General features: G+C 50.4%; 1 protein-coding gene across 1 annotated transcript; it reads left to right on the top strand.

Moving 5' to 3' along the window:
* The first annotated feature begins 1,874 nt into the window (after positions 1-1,874).
* SHOX (short stature homeobox) lies at positions 1,875-12,885 on the top strand. Its single transcript, XM_040534896.1, is given in 6 exon segments — positions 1,875-2,148; positions 5,008-5,216; positions 9,438-9,495; positions 9,585-9,590; positions 9,593-9,672; positions 10,559-12,885. Coding segments are annotated over 6 exon segments (873 nt in total). The 3' UTR covers positions 10,805-12,885.
* Positions 12,886-14,826: the final 1,941 nt, after the last annotated feature.

Raw genomic sequence — 14,826 nt, 5'->3', positions numbered from 1 at the left:
TGTTTGTTAAGTTGTAAGGCTTCCTCGGCTCCCTCACTTGTTAAATGAACTCCGGAGGAAGGATGCCACCGAGACACAACAATATAATAAATGTCAGGGATATCCGCAGGGCCGAGATCAAATGATCAATCCTTGTCCCCTAGATAATCATTTTAAATTCGCACAGGGGGAGATTGATTTTTTAAAGCCCTTTATTAATTGCTTCCTCGATTATTATTTTTCCCCCTCCTCCTGTGGAGGTGTTAACTCTGGTGCTGGGGGCACCTTTGGCTTAATTAAACGTATTTTTAGGGTTTTGGCGTTCTGCTAATTATCGGAGCAGTTGCACGCTCCCCTAGAAAAAGAAACAATGGCCCCTCGCTCGGGCAAGAATCCTCCTTTGGTTGCAATTGAGAGCAGAGGGCGGCGTGATTACGGGCTCCGATTATCGCAAAGTCGAGACGAGGAACTGACACGGGAAGTCAAAAGCTAAACGAATAGAGGACCAAATTCCGCCAAACGCCGAACCCGCTGCCTTACAGCCCCGGGAGAAGAGGGGGAAATAAAATAGCCAGAAAGTCAGCTCCGCATGCAGCTCGAGCCGGGCGGAGAAGTGCTAGGAATGCCATCGCCGTTATCTGGAGATTAATTTCAGGCAGCTATTCAGGCGCACAAAGTAATAATTATTAATCCGGGGCTACACCAAAACTAACGGCAGCCTAAGAAGATCGAGGCGGGGAAATTAGTGCCGAGTCCTATCTTAAATCAAGCAGGCTAGGTTTCGTTAGAAAGAATGAAGAAAAAAAAAAAAAAAAAAAGGAAAAGAAAAAGAAAAGACAGACGATGTAATGCTCTATCTGTCGAGTACAAACTCCCGTGCTAACAAATTACCCCTCCGCTGCACGCAGCAGGGCAGCTCTCCAGCCAAAGACGCATTTCAGATCGTGATTTCCCCCATCGGTATCTCCAGCCAACGTACGAGCAGCAAGCACGAAAACGGACCCCGCGGTGCTCCCCCGCAGCTGGCGAGCCCCCCGCCCCACGCCCCCTCCGAGCCCCCCGAGCCCCCCGAGCCGGACCATGGAGGCTCCTCGCCTCTCCCTTCCCCGCAGCCCTTGGTCCCCTCCGCGCACCCAGCCCGGGCCGCCACAAGCAGCGCTTTGCAAAGAGCATTTTTTTGTGGGGGGGTCGCCGATCATTCCGACCGCTCGGTTAAGCCAAATTAGCTAAGCAGCGAAACCGGTCGGATTTGGAGGGATCTCAACAAAACGCACGTCTGCAGCTTTTTGTTCGTTACCTTTTTATTGAACAATCATTTTCCTTTCCTCTTGGTAGCGACACACTTAATGGCAGGAGCACAGTTATTTGGTTAGCTGGGTCCGCTTTTACTCACAGTGTTGCCGCGCACAGGATGTCCTTACAGTCAATTAAGTCTTCCTCGACTTTCATTTCTGCAGCCCCTTTATGGAATGCAGACCCCGATTTTTATGTTTTGCTCCTTTTCCCCTCCCTTTTATTCCTCTCTCTCCCTCTCCCTCTCCCCCTCTTTTTTCGCTCTCGCCTCTTTGCCTCCCCAAACCGAGGTGCGGAGATGCCAAACAGTGATGAAATGAAAAGAAAGCCAATTGCTGGACTGAGGTGGGGGAGATAGCTGCTAGGAGTCCGCCTGCGACTATGGAGCAGGCAGTAATTGCTGGAGACAGGGAGAGCTGGGGGTTGGGCTGAGGTAGCCATGTATAAATAGTGTGATCTCAAATTGAAAGGCATAAATAACAGCAGGAGTGATCTAACCCTATACAGCCCATCTTCTACGTGCAAAAACAGCGTGCGGAGAGGACGGCCACATCTCCTACTGAAAACAAGTGGATCTCTGTGGATAAGATCACCGGGCAGCCATGGAAGAACTTACAGCTTTTGTATCCAAATCTTTTGACCAGAAAAGCAAAGAGAGCAGCAGCGGCAGTGGCAGCAGCAACAAGAAGGAGACGATCACGTACAGGGAAGTTTTGGAGAGTGGGTTGGCTCGCTCCAGGGAGCTTGGAAACTCTGACTCTAACCTGCAGGACATGACCGAGAGCAGCAACCACTGCCCGGTGCACCTTTTCAAAGACCACGTAGAGAGCGACAAGGACAAACTGAAGGAGTTCGCCGCGGGCAGGACGGCCGAAGGTAAGAGCGAGGCCGGCCGCCCTCCGCCCCGGCCCCCTCCCCGGCCGCCCCCGGTGCTGCGCAGCGGGTCCGAGCCCCGAGCCCGGCATTGCGGAGCTTTGCGGGGCTTTGCGGGCAGTCCCCCGGCCCCTGCCCCCCGTAGGCGCTTAGCAGCACCCGGCCGTGCGTGTGCAAGGCGCGCCCCGGCGTGCAAAAGGAGCCGCAGCCTCGGGCCTCCCCCCACTCCCCGCCGCCCCCCGGCCCGCCGCCGGTGCGGTGCTCTGAGCGATCTCTCGCACGGGGGAAGGGGGCAGATGTTTTTAGGATATATATATATATATATATATATATATATATATATATATATATATTTTTTTTTTTTTTTTGCCAGTCCGCGCCTTTCGGGACGAGGCAGCCTCGTTCGGGAGGCTCGCAGCCTCCGCAGACCTGCTCTTCCTGCTTCCGGAAGGCTGCCTCTCCTCCCGGGGGGGGATGGCCGATGTGCGGGGGGCTCCCCGCGACTCCCGTGCTCCAAGCCCCGGGCAGCAACCCGGGCCGGGCCGAGCCGGGTCGGGCCGGGCCGGGCCGGGGCGAGGCGGAGCCTCCCCAAACAGGGGCCCTCGGGGCCCTGCCCGCCCCTCTCACCTGGGCCGGGGGGCGGCCCGGAGAGGCTTGGAGCGGCGGCCCCGCTGCTGGCAGAAGGGAGGTGAAATAAAAGGCGATTTTCCAGCAGGCTGGCTCAGCACCGTGCCCAGGCTCGCGGGGAAAGGGGAGCACCAAAGGGCGGGGGGGATGAGAAAGTTGAGAAAGTGTCTCCAGGCGAGTTGGACAGGTGGACCTGCCTGGGGAGCTACTGGCCAGCCCGGGGTAATAAAAAGCGGTTAATAGGTTGGGGAACAACAGCCAGCCTTTCAGCTGTTTCCTCCCGTTTGATCTTGTTTAATAATAACGTTGAGTGAACGGCGATTTAATTTACAGCCCCGACGCTTGTGCAATATCCTTCTCCCTTCCACCCCCTCCCCAAATGGAAGGACCGGGTGCGATCGGGTCGGGTACCCGCATTTCTGCGCAAGCCGCTTCCACGCAGCCCTGCTGCTTGCGCTGCCCGGGTCGCGGGTTTGCAGAGCGAGAGGGATCAGCGGAGAGGAATTATCCGCACGGAAGACATTAAAAAAAAAAAAACACAAACAAACAAACAAAAAAAAAACAACCAACCAAACAAAAAAACCAACAGAGCACGCTCCAGGAAAAAAATAATCTTTAAAAAAAAAAAAAAAAAAGAAAAGAAAAGCGAACGAACGAAAAAAATCTCTCTGCTACTCCCCCTTTTCCCCGTGTATCGAAATTCTGGCTTGTATGTTTAGCTAATCTAATCTATGGAGAGGGGCTGGGGGTGGGGATGGAAGGGAGGAGTTGGAAAGAACTGAGGTGCTTGTGACAGTTTAAATTCATGCCAGGCTTCAGTCTAATTTCAACTGATTCCAGCGTGTGATTTCAGTCCCACCGATATGCTAGTTAATATTTTATACCTATCACGGACATGCTGTAGTCCCGTATCTCCGAAAGGAGAAAATGCTTTTGAACGCGGCTCATTTTCCCTAGGCATTTGCTGGGTTAGTCCCCTCGTCTTTTAATAGGGGTTCCCCTTACAGGAGAAGCGCGAACAAAATGCCATTAAAAACAAGCAGCTAACACCCCTCGGGAGGCCGGACCCTTCCCAAAGTTTTAGGCAGGCGGTCGCAAGCCCGGAGCCGGGGAGCCCGGAGGAGTGGTTACGGTCGGGGACAGTTTGCATTTCAGAAGTCAACACGAGCTTAGTCATATGAATTTCGGAATGCCTCCGATTATATAGGCTTAGATATACGTGCATGCGCAGAGATGCGTGTAGATAAAACACGTATGCATGTGGTGAGGAGGGAGAACCGGATTGAATTCGGCACCGTCTGCTGATGCGGCCGCCCCGGCCCGCGGAGGGGAAGCGGGAGAAAATCCCGGGACCTCGCCGGTGCCTCGCTCCCGTTCCGCTAACCGGGCTGAAAGGGGGACGGTGCTTTAGGCCGCTGGGCAAAGTAAGAAAGAAGAAGAGAAAAGAAGTGAAAGCAAGACGCCCCCAAAATCACACGCGTAGGCAAGAAAGGGCAGTCGCTTTCCCTCACTGCCCCCCAGTCCTACTCCCCCCTGTCCCGGACACGCGTGCCCAGGCGGCTGTCTCCATCACCAGCCCTCCCCGATCCCCCCATTAGGGCTGGGGGTGTTTGGAGGGGTTGGGGGCACCCCCGGTCCTTGAGCCCGCTGTCCCCCGACAGGCCGTGCGGCCGCGGGGTGCTTGGATCCGGGGGAAGGGGGTGATAACGGGGGGGGGGGGGGGGGGGGGGACGACGGGAAAGGACGCTCTCGGTCCCAGGCCCACGGAAAGTTTCTTGTACGAGGCAAACATTTCCAGCCCAGCTTCACCATGACCCCAGCGGGGAGCTTCTTACACAACCTTGTTTATTTCGGGAGAAAATAGCAGCGGAGAAACCCCCTTCCCCCGCCGCGGGGTACCGGCGGTTCTCCTGCCAGCCCCTTCCCCGGCCTGCCCCTGCAAAGAACATAAAGTTAAACTAGTAATAATAGCAACAATAATAATATCTACATTTTTTTTTCTGCCGGGGAATCGGCCGTGCTCAGCCCGACGCGGTGCTCCCCGGCCCTGCCCCGACGGCGCGGCCCTGCCCCGGGCTGCCCGGGCCCCCGGTGCCCAGCGGTGCCCCCACGGGCTGAGCTGAGTTTGGGGAAGCGGAGACGGGAGTGGGGGGAGCGTCCGTGTGCTGCGAGAGAAACTTGGGAGCGGTGCTGCGGGGAGGCTCAGTGTCGTTTTCCCCTTCCCCCTCCCGGCAGGGATCTACGAGTGCAAAGAGAAGAGGGAAGACGTGAAGTCGGAAGATGAAGATGGACAGACCAAGCTCAAACAAAGGAGAAGCAGAACCAATTTCACACTAGAGCAGCTGAATGAGCTGGAAAGACTTTTTGATGAGACTCACTATCCGGATGCCTTCATGAGGGAGGAACTAAGCCAGAGGCTGGGACTGTCTGAAGCTAGGGTTCAGGTAAGAGAAAGGCTCTGTTCCTGGAAACGTCCTCACCTCACCTCCTCCCTGCCAGCGGATCCTAGCGCAGTGCCCCGTTTCATCCCAAGCGGGGAGGTGAAGGCAGAGACGACACGTGTGATGGGGAAGCTGTTTGCGATGCCGGTGTACCTGTCCTGCCACACAATAAGGCTGCTCCGAGGGCGTCTGCCCGGTCCTTGCAATTCCTAGGAAGGTGGTTTGATTTTTATATTCGGGGTGGTGGTGATGAGGAGCCTCTAACAACTGTGCGATTTGCCTTTTTAAATTTTATTTTATTTATTATCGTATTTTTCCTTGCAAACGTGCCATTAACTCTCCCTTAATCCTCATTTCTTCTCCCCCTTCCTTTTATAGAGCCGTTTGTATAAGAAAAAAGGGGAGGGGGGTGGCAGAAAACAATCGCCGTGCATAAGGCTAGACGGTTCGGGTGCTCGGGGACGGGATTAGCCAGAGCCGGGGGAAAGGTGCCCCCTCTGCTTCGCACAGCAAGCATATGAATGCATGGCACCCCATCTGCCGGAGTCTCCCCCCGGCCCTCCTATCCCGCTTCAGATGTAGCTAAATACCAATTAGCCTTCTAAACCTTGAAAATAGGTCCGGCTTGCTGTATTTCTGGGGCCATCGGAGCTGTCTGCTTCTGTGGCTTCGCATCGATTGTTTTTAAACTCGATTTGCGGCTTGCTGCAGGGGGAAAATACACCCCCTCCCCAAACCTGAAGCCAACTGGGGAACGCATCCCCAAGCCAGAAGTCTCATAAAAACAAACAAACAAACAAAATAACCCAGCACCCTAGAAATAATTAATGCGATCAACCTGTGGCTCTCTGACCAGGCCCGCAGAGCAGGAGAAACCTGCAGGAACCCCCTTGCTGGGTTAGGGCTCGGTGCTTGGCCTCAGAGACCCCAAAGCAAACCAAAACCCAGCCAGAAAAAGTCACCAAAGACCAAAGCAGCCTGGAGGCGATGGATGCGTGCACATGTACAGCTGCTGCCCGGGCGCCTGCATGCCCATAGGTGCCCATAGGTGCCCGTGGGGGCATCGGCGGCTGCTCCCCGCCTCCCGCAGGATCCCCGCGGTACTTTTGTAAGGTGGTCGGTGCTCCCCGAGCCTGGCGGGGAGAGGCGGGGAGCGAGGGGCTGTTTTTTCCCGTGAGAGCCACGGGGGGAAGCCGAGGGGCAGGGTCCCGGACCCTTCAGCACGCCTCCATCCGAGCGAGCGAGCGAGCGAGCAGCTCGCTCCAAACAGCTGCCTCCCGGAGGCATTTCCCGAAATAAATAGCTTAGCGGGGTTGTTTTCTTTCTTCTTCATCTTCTCCTTTTTTATTATTTTATTTTTAAAGGCTCTTTTCAGCTCCTGCCTCTCTCGGTATAGGAGAGCAGGGTAGGGGATGGCGCCGGGCACTCGTCTTAGAGAGGGATGCTTGCAGGGGATATTGCAGGGGTTCAGAGTGCTGCTGGCCTGCACTCTCCCGGAAGATTGATCTAAGCACACCATATAAATTAATGAAAAGATTAAACTTTTGCTGAAGGGGACATCAACTCTTATGTCATCTTCCCAGATCTTCTTACTTGGGCTCTGTAATATCTTTCCAAGGCCTTGATGTACTGTTTCTATAAAAATAAATTACTTGTAATTGAATTCTGCACTCTTTCTTTCAAGTACTTTATTACTGAGCAGCACCTTAACAGGATGTTCATAGTTGCAGGAAAATTGGTGCTTCAAGTGCTTACAGATCTTAAAACAGCACACCAAAAAAGAGAGAGAGAGAGAGAAAAAAGCGCTACTGATTCCGGTGGAGACTATGAGAGAGACAAATATTATATATATATATTTAATCATCTTACAAAAGAGGTTTGCACGAATGAAAATAATGCTAGAAATAAAAGAAACATCAAGAGGGAAAAGAGGAGCAATAGATAATTAATTAGGAAATAAACTGAGAGCTTGATATCCATCAAGAAATGGAAACGGAAAAAAAAGCAGAAGGGGAGGGAAAAAAGGGGAAGATTTTTTTTAATACTTTCAGAATTGTTCTCTAATTCCTATCTGAAGCGCTTGTCCCTTGCTGTTAAAGGATATAGTTTCAATTTAGTGTGGAAATTTGCTGTAAATAAATTGAAGCTCCTATGGTAGCTAGTCCTTATTAACCTTTTATTTTTAGTGTTGTACTGGAAACTCATATCACCCAGCTGTCAGGGTTATAATTGAAAGTTATGAGACCATAGTGAGGAGCAGGCAGTAATTCAATTACAACAAATATCTTTGGGTTTATGGTGCAGGGCTAAATTAAATGTCATTATTCACTGTCTCTAATGGAAATCAAAAGGAAATCAGATTAGAGCATTTGTGAAAGAAATCACTGAGTGATCCTTAATGAAGAAATAACTGTCTAAAACAGTGTACTGTGCTTTACTTAGCATATTCATGACTAATTGGAATTGATCGTGAATCACACCAAGCCTGATTTATTATCGCTTAACGCAGTGGCTAATTCATCACTTTTATTCCTCATAACCTTATTTTTTCATAGCTAAAGGGAAAGGGCACTTCGTTTTCCAGATTTAAATATAATTTCTGTTTGAAAGATGTTCTGATTTGCAAGAGAAGTTGTTTAAACGCTGCTTAAATTCCTCCTGACAATTTATACTCCTTTGGAGAGGGAGAGAGAGAGCAAGGGGGGGCGGAGGGGGTGGCGTGCGGGGGGAAACACACATGAGGAGATTTCCTGCAAGGATTTACAACTGTAAAAAAAAAAATGCATTATTGTCGCAACCGCCCGATGATATTTTGCGTGCTTATCTAAAAATCCCCAGCAGCCCGGCTTAAAGGCAGAGACGCTGCCGGTGCGCTGCGGCACGAAATGCAGCCGGTGCGGTGCGTGTCAGGATGCGGAGGGGCAGCCAGGGCTGCGGCGGCAGATATGGGCTTGTCGCGGGGGGGCTGTGTCGGCGACAGGCGACAGTGGGCAGTCCGCAGCGCCCCGCAGCCGCCCGCTCTCCCCGGGCCACCCCGGGCAGGAAAAATGGTGCTGGAAATCAGAGAAGGCCAATTCCTACTTAAGAAAATCACTGAGGTACCCGAGGTAATTAATGCCTTTGGAAGCCTTTCTTTGCACTAATTACTCCGTTGTAAATGACCATCATTAAGGCAATTGAAGAAAGCTTGAAGGGAAAATTTGATGTAGGAAGTGCAGTTAGTATTAATTAACCGTATGATCTCTTGGCAAGTGCGAGAACATCAAAGGTGGAAGGTGTTTACTTAGCTCCAAGATTTTATCAGCCGTGAAAGTCAATGTTTGTCCACAAGCGGTGGCTTTGGTGTGCGGATCAGGGGCCGCGCAACGTTTCGGTCCTTGCCTCTGACGGTCCTCTTGGGAAGAGTCGCTAAACCGAGCACCTCGGGAAAGTGACCAACATCAGAAATGCCCTCGGAAAAGTCGCGGTGGTGACTGAAGGTCCTGAGCTTGTTCGAGTCAGGGAGCCCGGAATTAGGGCAGGATTACTGGTTTGCAGGCGTTTCTCGAGCAGGGGCATACGTACTTTTCTGAATCCCGGTCCGGGAGGATGTTGCTCTTCTCTGCTACAGAAGCGAGGTTTCTTTCACTCTAACGTTTTGGGGAACGGGAGTGACTCAGCCCCTTTGTTCAGCTCGGTGTCTCGCATCTCCTCCGAGGTCTCTGGCATTCCCACACCCGGCCCTGGGCGAGTAGGCGGGTGGCCCGGCCCCGTCTTTTAGGGGCCAGGTCCAGGGGCCAGACCCCACGCCGGCTGCTCCCTGGCCGCTGAGGTGCAATGGGATCGGGCAGCGGGTCGCCCCTGGATTTGGCGTGGGCAGATTTAGGGATTTGCCAGCGCAGCCCACTGCTCCGGGCAGGGGGCGCAGGGACAGCCGCGGCTCTCCCCGGCTCCTGCCAGCCGCCCCAGGGGGGCTCAGTGCGAAGCCCCCGGGCCCCCAGACTGCGAGGCGGCTTCTCGTCTCCTGGGTTCACCCCTCAAAAGCGGGACCCCCCCCCGCAGGCAGAGGGGTTGCCCCTCGGGCTGCGCTGTGCCCCCGGGGACGGAGCTGCGCGGAGCCTCCCGGCCCGGCCCCCACCTCCAGCCCCGGATCTAATCCGCTTTCTTAGCAGCTGCCCCAGTCTACCTCCAATTTCTTCTTTTTTTTTTTTTTTTTTTGGTTTTGTTTGCCTTTTCTTTTTACAGGTCTGGTTCCAGAACAGGAGAGCAAAGTGCCGAAAGCAGGAAAACCAGATGCACAAAGGTGGGCAGGGGGCGCGGGCCGGCCGGGGGGCGGCGGGCTCGGACCCCGGGGCGCCCTCATTGCTCACCCGGCCCCGTCTCTCCCCGCAGGTGTGATCCTGGGACCGCCAGCCATTTAGACGCCTGCAGAGTGGCCCCGTATGTGAATATGGGAGCCCTGAGGATGCCTTTCCAACAGGTAGTTAGCTCCGCTTTTCTTTCCCTTTCCCCCCCCTCCCGGCGAGCTTCGACCCCCTTTTCGTTTGCACGGGAGGAAGCCGGACACGTTTACAAATGCCGTTTATACGCAAGTTGGCACGTTTTAAAAACAGCCCGTAAAAAAACTTGGCGAAGGAGCCCCCGCCCGGCTGCCGACGGCTCAGCGCCCCTCGGGCCCCGGGGAGGGGGCTCCGCGACCCCCCCCGTGGGGGCACAAGGGGATGAGGGGGGTCTGGGTGTGGGGGAAACCCGGCCCCTGGCAGCCGGCTCTTGTCGCTTTCCCCCCCTCTTCTTCTTTTTCTTTTTTTTTTTTTTTTTTTTTGTCAATTAATCGGGGAATCGATTTTCCCGGCCCGAAGGGACCCTCCGCCACCTTCTCCTTCTCGGAGACACGTGGAGCTGACAGATTAATTGTATTGATTTTTAAAAGACATATTTGGACCAAAATAATTAAATACATAAATAAACTTCCCCCCCACCCCCCACCCCAAACTCCCCGGAGCTGAAATCTCTCAGTCAACCCAGCGTGTTTGCGCAGGTCGAGGGCTCTCCAAAGCAAACACCGCCCTGGCAGAAAAAGAAAAAGGCGAGTTTTCTTAGCTAGGTTTAAAACAGAAGGAAAAAGGACAGAAAAAAGAGAAAGAAAAGAAGAAAGGGGGGGGGGGGGGGTTGGGAATTAGTTGTGTAGCAGTTGCGGCGCGGATTTGTCCTTCGACTTGCGGTGTTATGGCGGGGTGTGGGGTGGGTTTGTCCTTTGATTTGCGGTGTCCGGGCGGGGCGTGGGGTGGGTTTGTCCCTGTATGTGCCGTGCCTGGCTGTGCCGTGCCGTGCCGTGACGCCGTGTCTCTTCTGCCGCCGCCGCCCAGGTCCAGGCGCAGCTGCAGCTGGAGGGGGTGGCCCACGCGCACCCGCACCTGCACCCGCACCTGGCGGCCCACGCGCCCTACCTGATGTTCCCGCCGCCGCCCTTCGGGCTGCCCATCGCCTCCCTGGCCGAGTCCGCCTCCGCCGCCGCCGTGGTGGCCGCCGCCGCCAAGAGCAACAGCAAGAACTCCAGCATCGCCGACCTGCGGCTCAAGGCCCGCAAGCACGCCGAGGCCCTGGGGCTCTGACACGCTTCTGCCCCGGCCCCCCCTCGCTCACACACAGCCCCTTACTCGACCCCCCCACCCCACCCATGGCCCCCGGCCCCGGGCCGCCCCGCCTCCTGCTCTCCGTTTTTTTTTTTAATCATTTCTAATTTTTGTCCTCTTTTATTTTATTTGTTTCTTTTTGATTTCTTTCCCCTCGCTTTCTTTCCAGTACTTTCCGGCAGCCTTCTCCGGCTGCTCTCCTTCGCTTCATCCCGCCCAGCAGAGACTTCGTGGCCGGGGGGAGCCGGGGCGAAGACGGCGACCGTTGACGGCCGTTGGAGGCCGTTAGTTGCCGTTGGGAGCCGTTGGTGGCCGTTGGTTGCCGTTGGCGGCCGTTAGCGGCCGTTGGGAGCTGTTGGTGGCCGTTGGCGTGTGGGGAAACTCTCCAGGCCCCGGGTCCCCGGGCACACTCACACGCACGCACACACACACACAAACACAAACCAGAGACTTTGAAGAGGAGAAAGTAGGTGGGAGGACAGACACACAGACAGAGAGGAGGGAAAGAGGAGAGAGAAAAACAAAACACCGTCACCACCACCACAACAACAGAGAAGGAAATGATCTCTAAATTATGTTAGTCTGTGAACGTTGGGGACCTTTGGATATTTTTTTTGACCCTGGCAAAAGTGATCGCTCCAGCATAACGTCATCCGCTGCTGTCAGTTTTGCTACCTTGTGCATGTGTCTAACTAAACACGTTTTGAGGATCAAAAGTATATTAGAACAAAACTAAACAAAACAAATAATAATAATAATAAATAATAAATCCTTGGGGCTGGTCTCCATTAAAGATGACATTTCTTTGTTGCCAACAGTATTATTTCACTGCCATGAATCTCTTCCATCACTGAGGAGCTGCTGCTGCAGAACTGGTTTGAATTTAAATGTGGAATTTCAGATCTGAGGCAAGGCAGTTTTTTTCCTTTCTTTCCTATAAAAAAAACAAGCAGCAATAACAGAAAATGTGCGTCTCAAATGGCTATGTCCTTTGAAAGGAAAAAAAAGAGAGAGAGACTAGAATTTACTAATCTTTAACGATAACTTGAAAGATGGAAACACTAAGAAATGCACCTGTTTTGCCAGAATCACCTGAACTCAAAGAGATGTGTTGTGCCATAGAAACAGGTCAATTTTTCTATTTTTTTTTCCAAATGTCTGGATCGTTGAATTGAAATCTTGCTGTTTTACAGGATGTAGAAAGAATGACTTATACGACAAAGATGGACATATGGTTTTAAGGCATAATACTGATGCAGTGTTAATTTTAGTGAAATGCAATTAAGTGCAGTAAAGTGCAATACTGTAAATATTATAGATTAAAAAGAAATAGCCGTACTTATTCTGTTAATAACCGATTCTGCAAGAACCATAACTTAAGTCCTTTATGCTCAGACTGGTGCATTGCAGCTCCTTGCCAAAATGACAGTCTGAGTCCTCTATGAATGGATAAAGTTATATGTATCACGTATGGGAAAAGGTAGATGCCATGATTTCTAGTTGAGTCAACGTGCCATGTTTCTGGGAAGTAAGCTGAAAAGTCTGTATGACATTTTTTTGCAATCATTTGAAGTAAAGAGAAAAACCAAACAAACAACAACCCACAGAAGTTTTGTAGAGGTGGACAAGTTTGATATTTGGCCATTTTAAATTTTGCCTGTGATTTAGTTACCAAGTCTAAAGGTAATGCTTAAACAAACTAATATAAATGCAGAAATGATGGGGACTACGAAAATCCTTTAAATTTTGTTACCAAAGTGTCTGAGTTTACTGGCCCTCTCCCTTTCCCTTTCCTCCATATTTCTACTTTTTATGCTATTCACCTCTAATGAGTTTATTATATCTTTTTTTTTTTTTTTTTTTTTGGGGGGGGGAGGGAAGAGGAAGGTGCAAATGTTGGTCTTGTCTACATCTAACAAGACAGCTATTTGTTGCCTTTGCTATCAAGGCCTGCATTGATGGAAGGTTATCCTCTCAACAGTACTGTTAAGCCTGCTTTTTATGTCTCATTTAACAACTCATTACTAGTTTTGGCTTTTGCTGATGTTTATTGAATCCAAGTATTACTGTAGGACAAAAAATCATACTGTAGAAAAATTTTAGACACTTGTCTCTTTCTTTTTTTTTTTTCTTTTCTCCTTCAAGTTTTGATATTTTCTAGCAAGCAAAATTTCTGAAATATCAAGGTTGTGCCATTTCCCTTCTATTTATGATGTGAGAAATAGTTATATTATGGATTAGCAAGAGCTGAGAAATGTTACCTGCCTTTTCTACCTCTCTGTGAAATCCCTGTACCTTTTAAAACAAGGCCAATATGTTAAGATAGTATTACTTGTTGCTGAGAACTGTGGACAAAAATCTCAAGCAATTAACATTTTCTTATTGAAAGAAAACATTCCCTAGAAAGGAAAACATTATTCATGATGATGTATGAATTTGTGGCTAAAGTAAGAAACTTTTAGAATGGTTCCAGCACTTCTAACATGCACATATTAAAAATGATAAACATTACCATAGAGATGTTTTAGGCTACCAGAAGTAATTTGTTATACTCGATACCTACAGCCACTGAAGGAGAATTTCATACAAATTGTTGAATACTGAAGGCAAGGGAGTTTTTGATTTGGTGAACCATTAGTTATCTCTACCTGTGATCCAACTATTCCCTTTCAAGTCCTCTTTTGTTAGTTTATGAGGGGCTTGTGTTATTTTTCAGTCCTGTGCTGGACTTTCACAAAACAGTGAGTTTCACCCCTACATAATTCTACAGGATGAACTCATTTGAAGCGTAGGTTTGGGGTCAGAATTTTCTTGGATGTTTTCAAATGAGACTGCCCGGTGCTCCCAATCTCACAGCATTGCAGGATGCATGTGCTGTATGCATCCCTCTCACATTGGCAGGAATAACTGCTCCACTATTGCTGTTTTACTAGGTACCGACACAGCAAAAATGTTTTTAGGTTTCTCTCAGAAATTTTAATGCATATTTTCTTTCTTGTATTCAAAAAACTTTGGTAATACAAATGCAGTTCCCTGCTAGCTTAAAATAAGGATGGTAGTGTAGCATACTTCTTTACAGAATGAAAATTTTTTACAGAATGAAACATTTTTACAGTTTCTCTGGATTACTAGGACCTTTTAATGGCTGTCCCAAGGGCAGCCTTGCTCTCCATCGCAGAAGGGAGGAAGATGGCAAGAGTTATCAGTTTAGCCTGTTTTGAAGGAGGTACCATAGATCGTCCTGGGGAAAGGGTCTGGACATCGCTGAGAATCTGCCAAGGTACTTTGTGCTGTTCTTGCATTTCATTTAACATGAAAGGAAATGGAAAGGTGCACTGAGCAAGGGCTGTAGCCAAAACCGGTTCTGCTTTGTTTATTTCTAGAATGGGTCAGTTGCATCAGTGGTGGTATAAAAACTTTGCCGTGATTTGGATGGCTTCTTCTTGCCATCCTCACGTCACTGGGAAGAAATGAGGAGTTCTACTTGGGCTACAGTGTTATGGGCTGTACTTTTTGCTGAGTGCAAGTCACTGTGGCTCTGTTTGCCTTGGAGCTCCAGTGATCCATACGAACTGAGAATCTGGACTGAAGTGTCTACTCTGTCATTGTTATCACGTGTTCTTTCCTTTGCATTTTTTCTTTTTTTACTAATTATTTCTCTCCAGGAGGTTAAAGATAGCCAGGGTCCCAAGGTGCTTATTAAAGTTTAAAAGTATTGTGACTGCGTTAGATTCTCAGGCATGCCAAGCCTCATTTGTGGTCTGTCATCATCCAACCTGATCTTTGCGTTATCTTTCATGGAGAAGCATGAGTTTTCCAAGACCATGAAAACAGCAGGCACCGGGCAGAACTCCTTTGGAGCAGGCCTTTGTTTAACCTGTGTGGATTGCTAAAGAATCTTCCTCAAACGTTCGGTCCGGTATTTTGAAAAATAACTTGAATGATTGCCAAATGAATAATGTTGTTTACAAACAAGCCTATAAAAAAGGCTTTGTGCATTA

Source organism: Cygnus olor, chromosome 1 (assembly GCF_009769625.2).
Source record: "Cygnus olor isolate bCygOlo1 chromosome 1, bCygOlo1.pri.v2, whole genome shotgun sequence".
In the NCBI taxonomy this organism is placed as follows: domain Eukaryota; kingdom Metazoa; phylum Chordata; class Aves; order Anseriformes; family Anatidae; genus Cygnus; species Cygnus olor.
The sequence above is the reverse complement of the archived record's forward strand: the minus strand, read 5'-3'. Positions and strand labels throughout refer to the sequence as shown.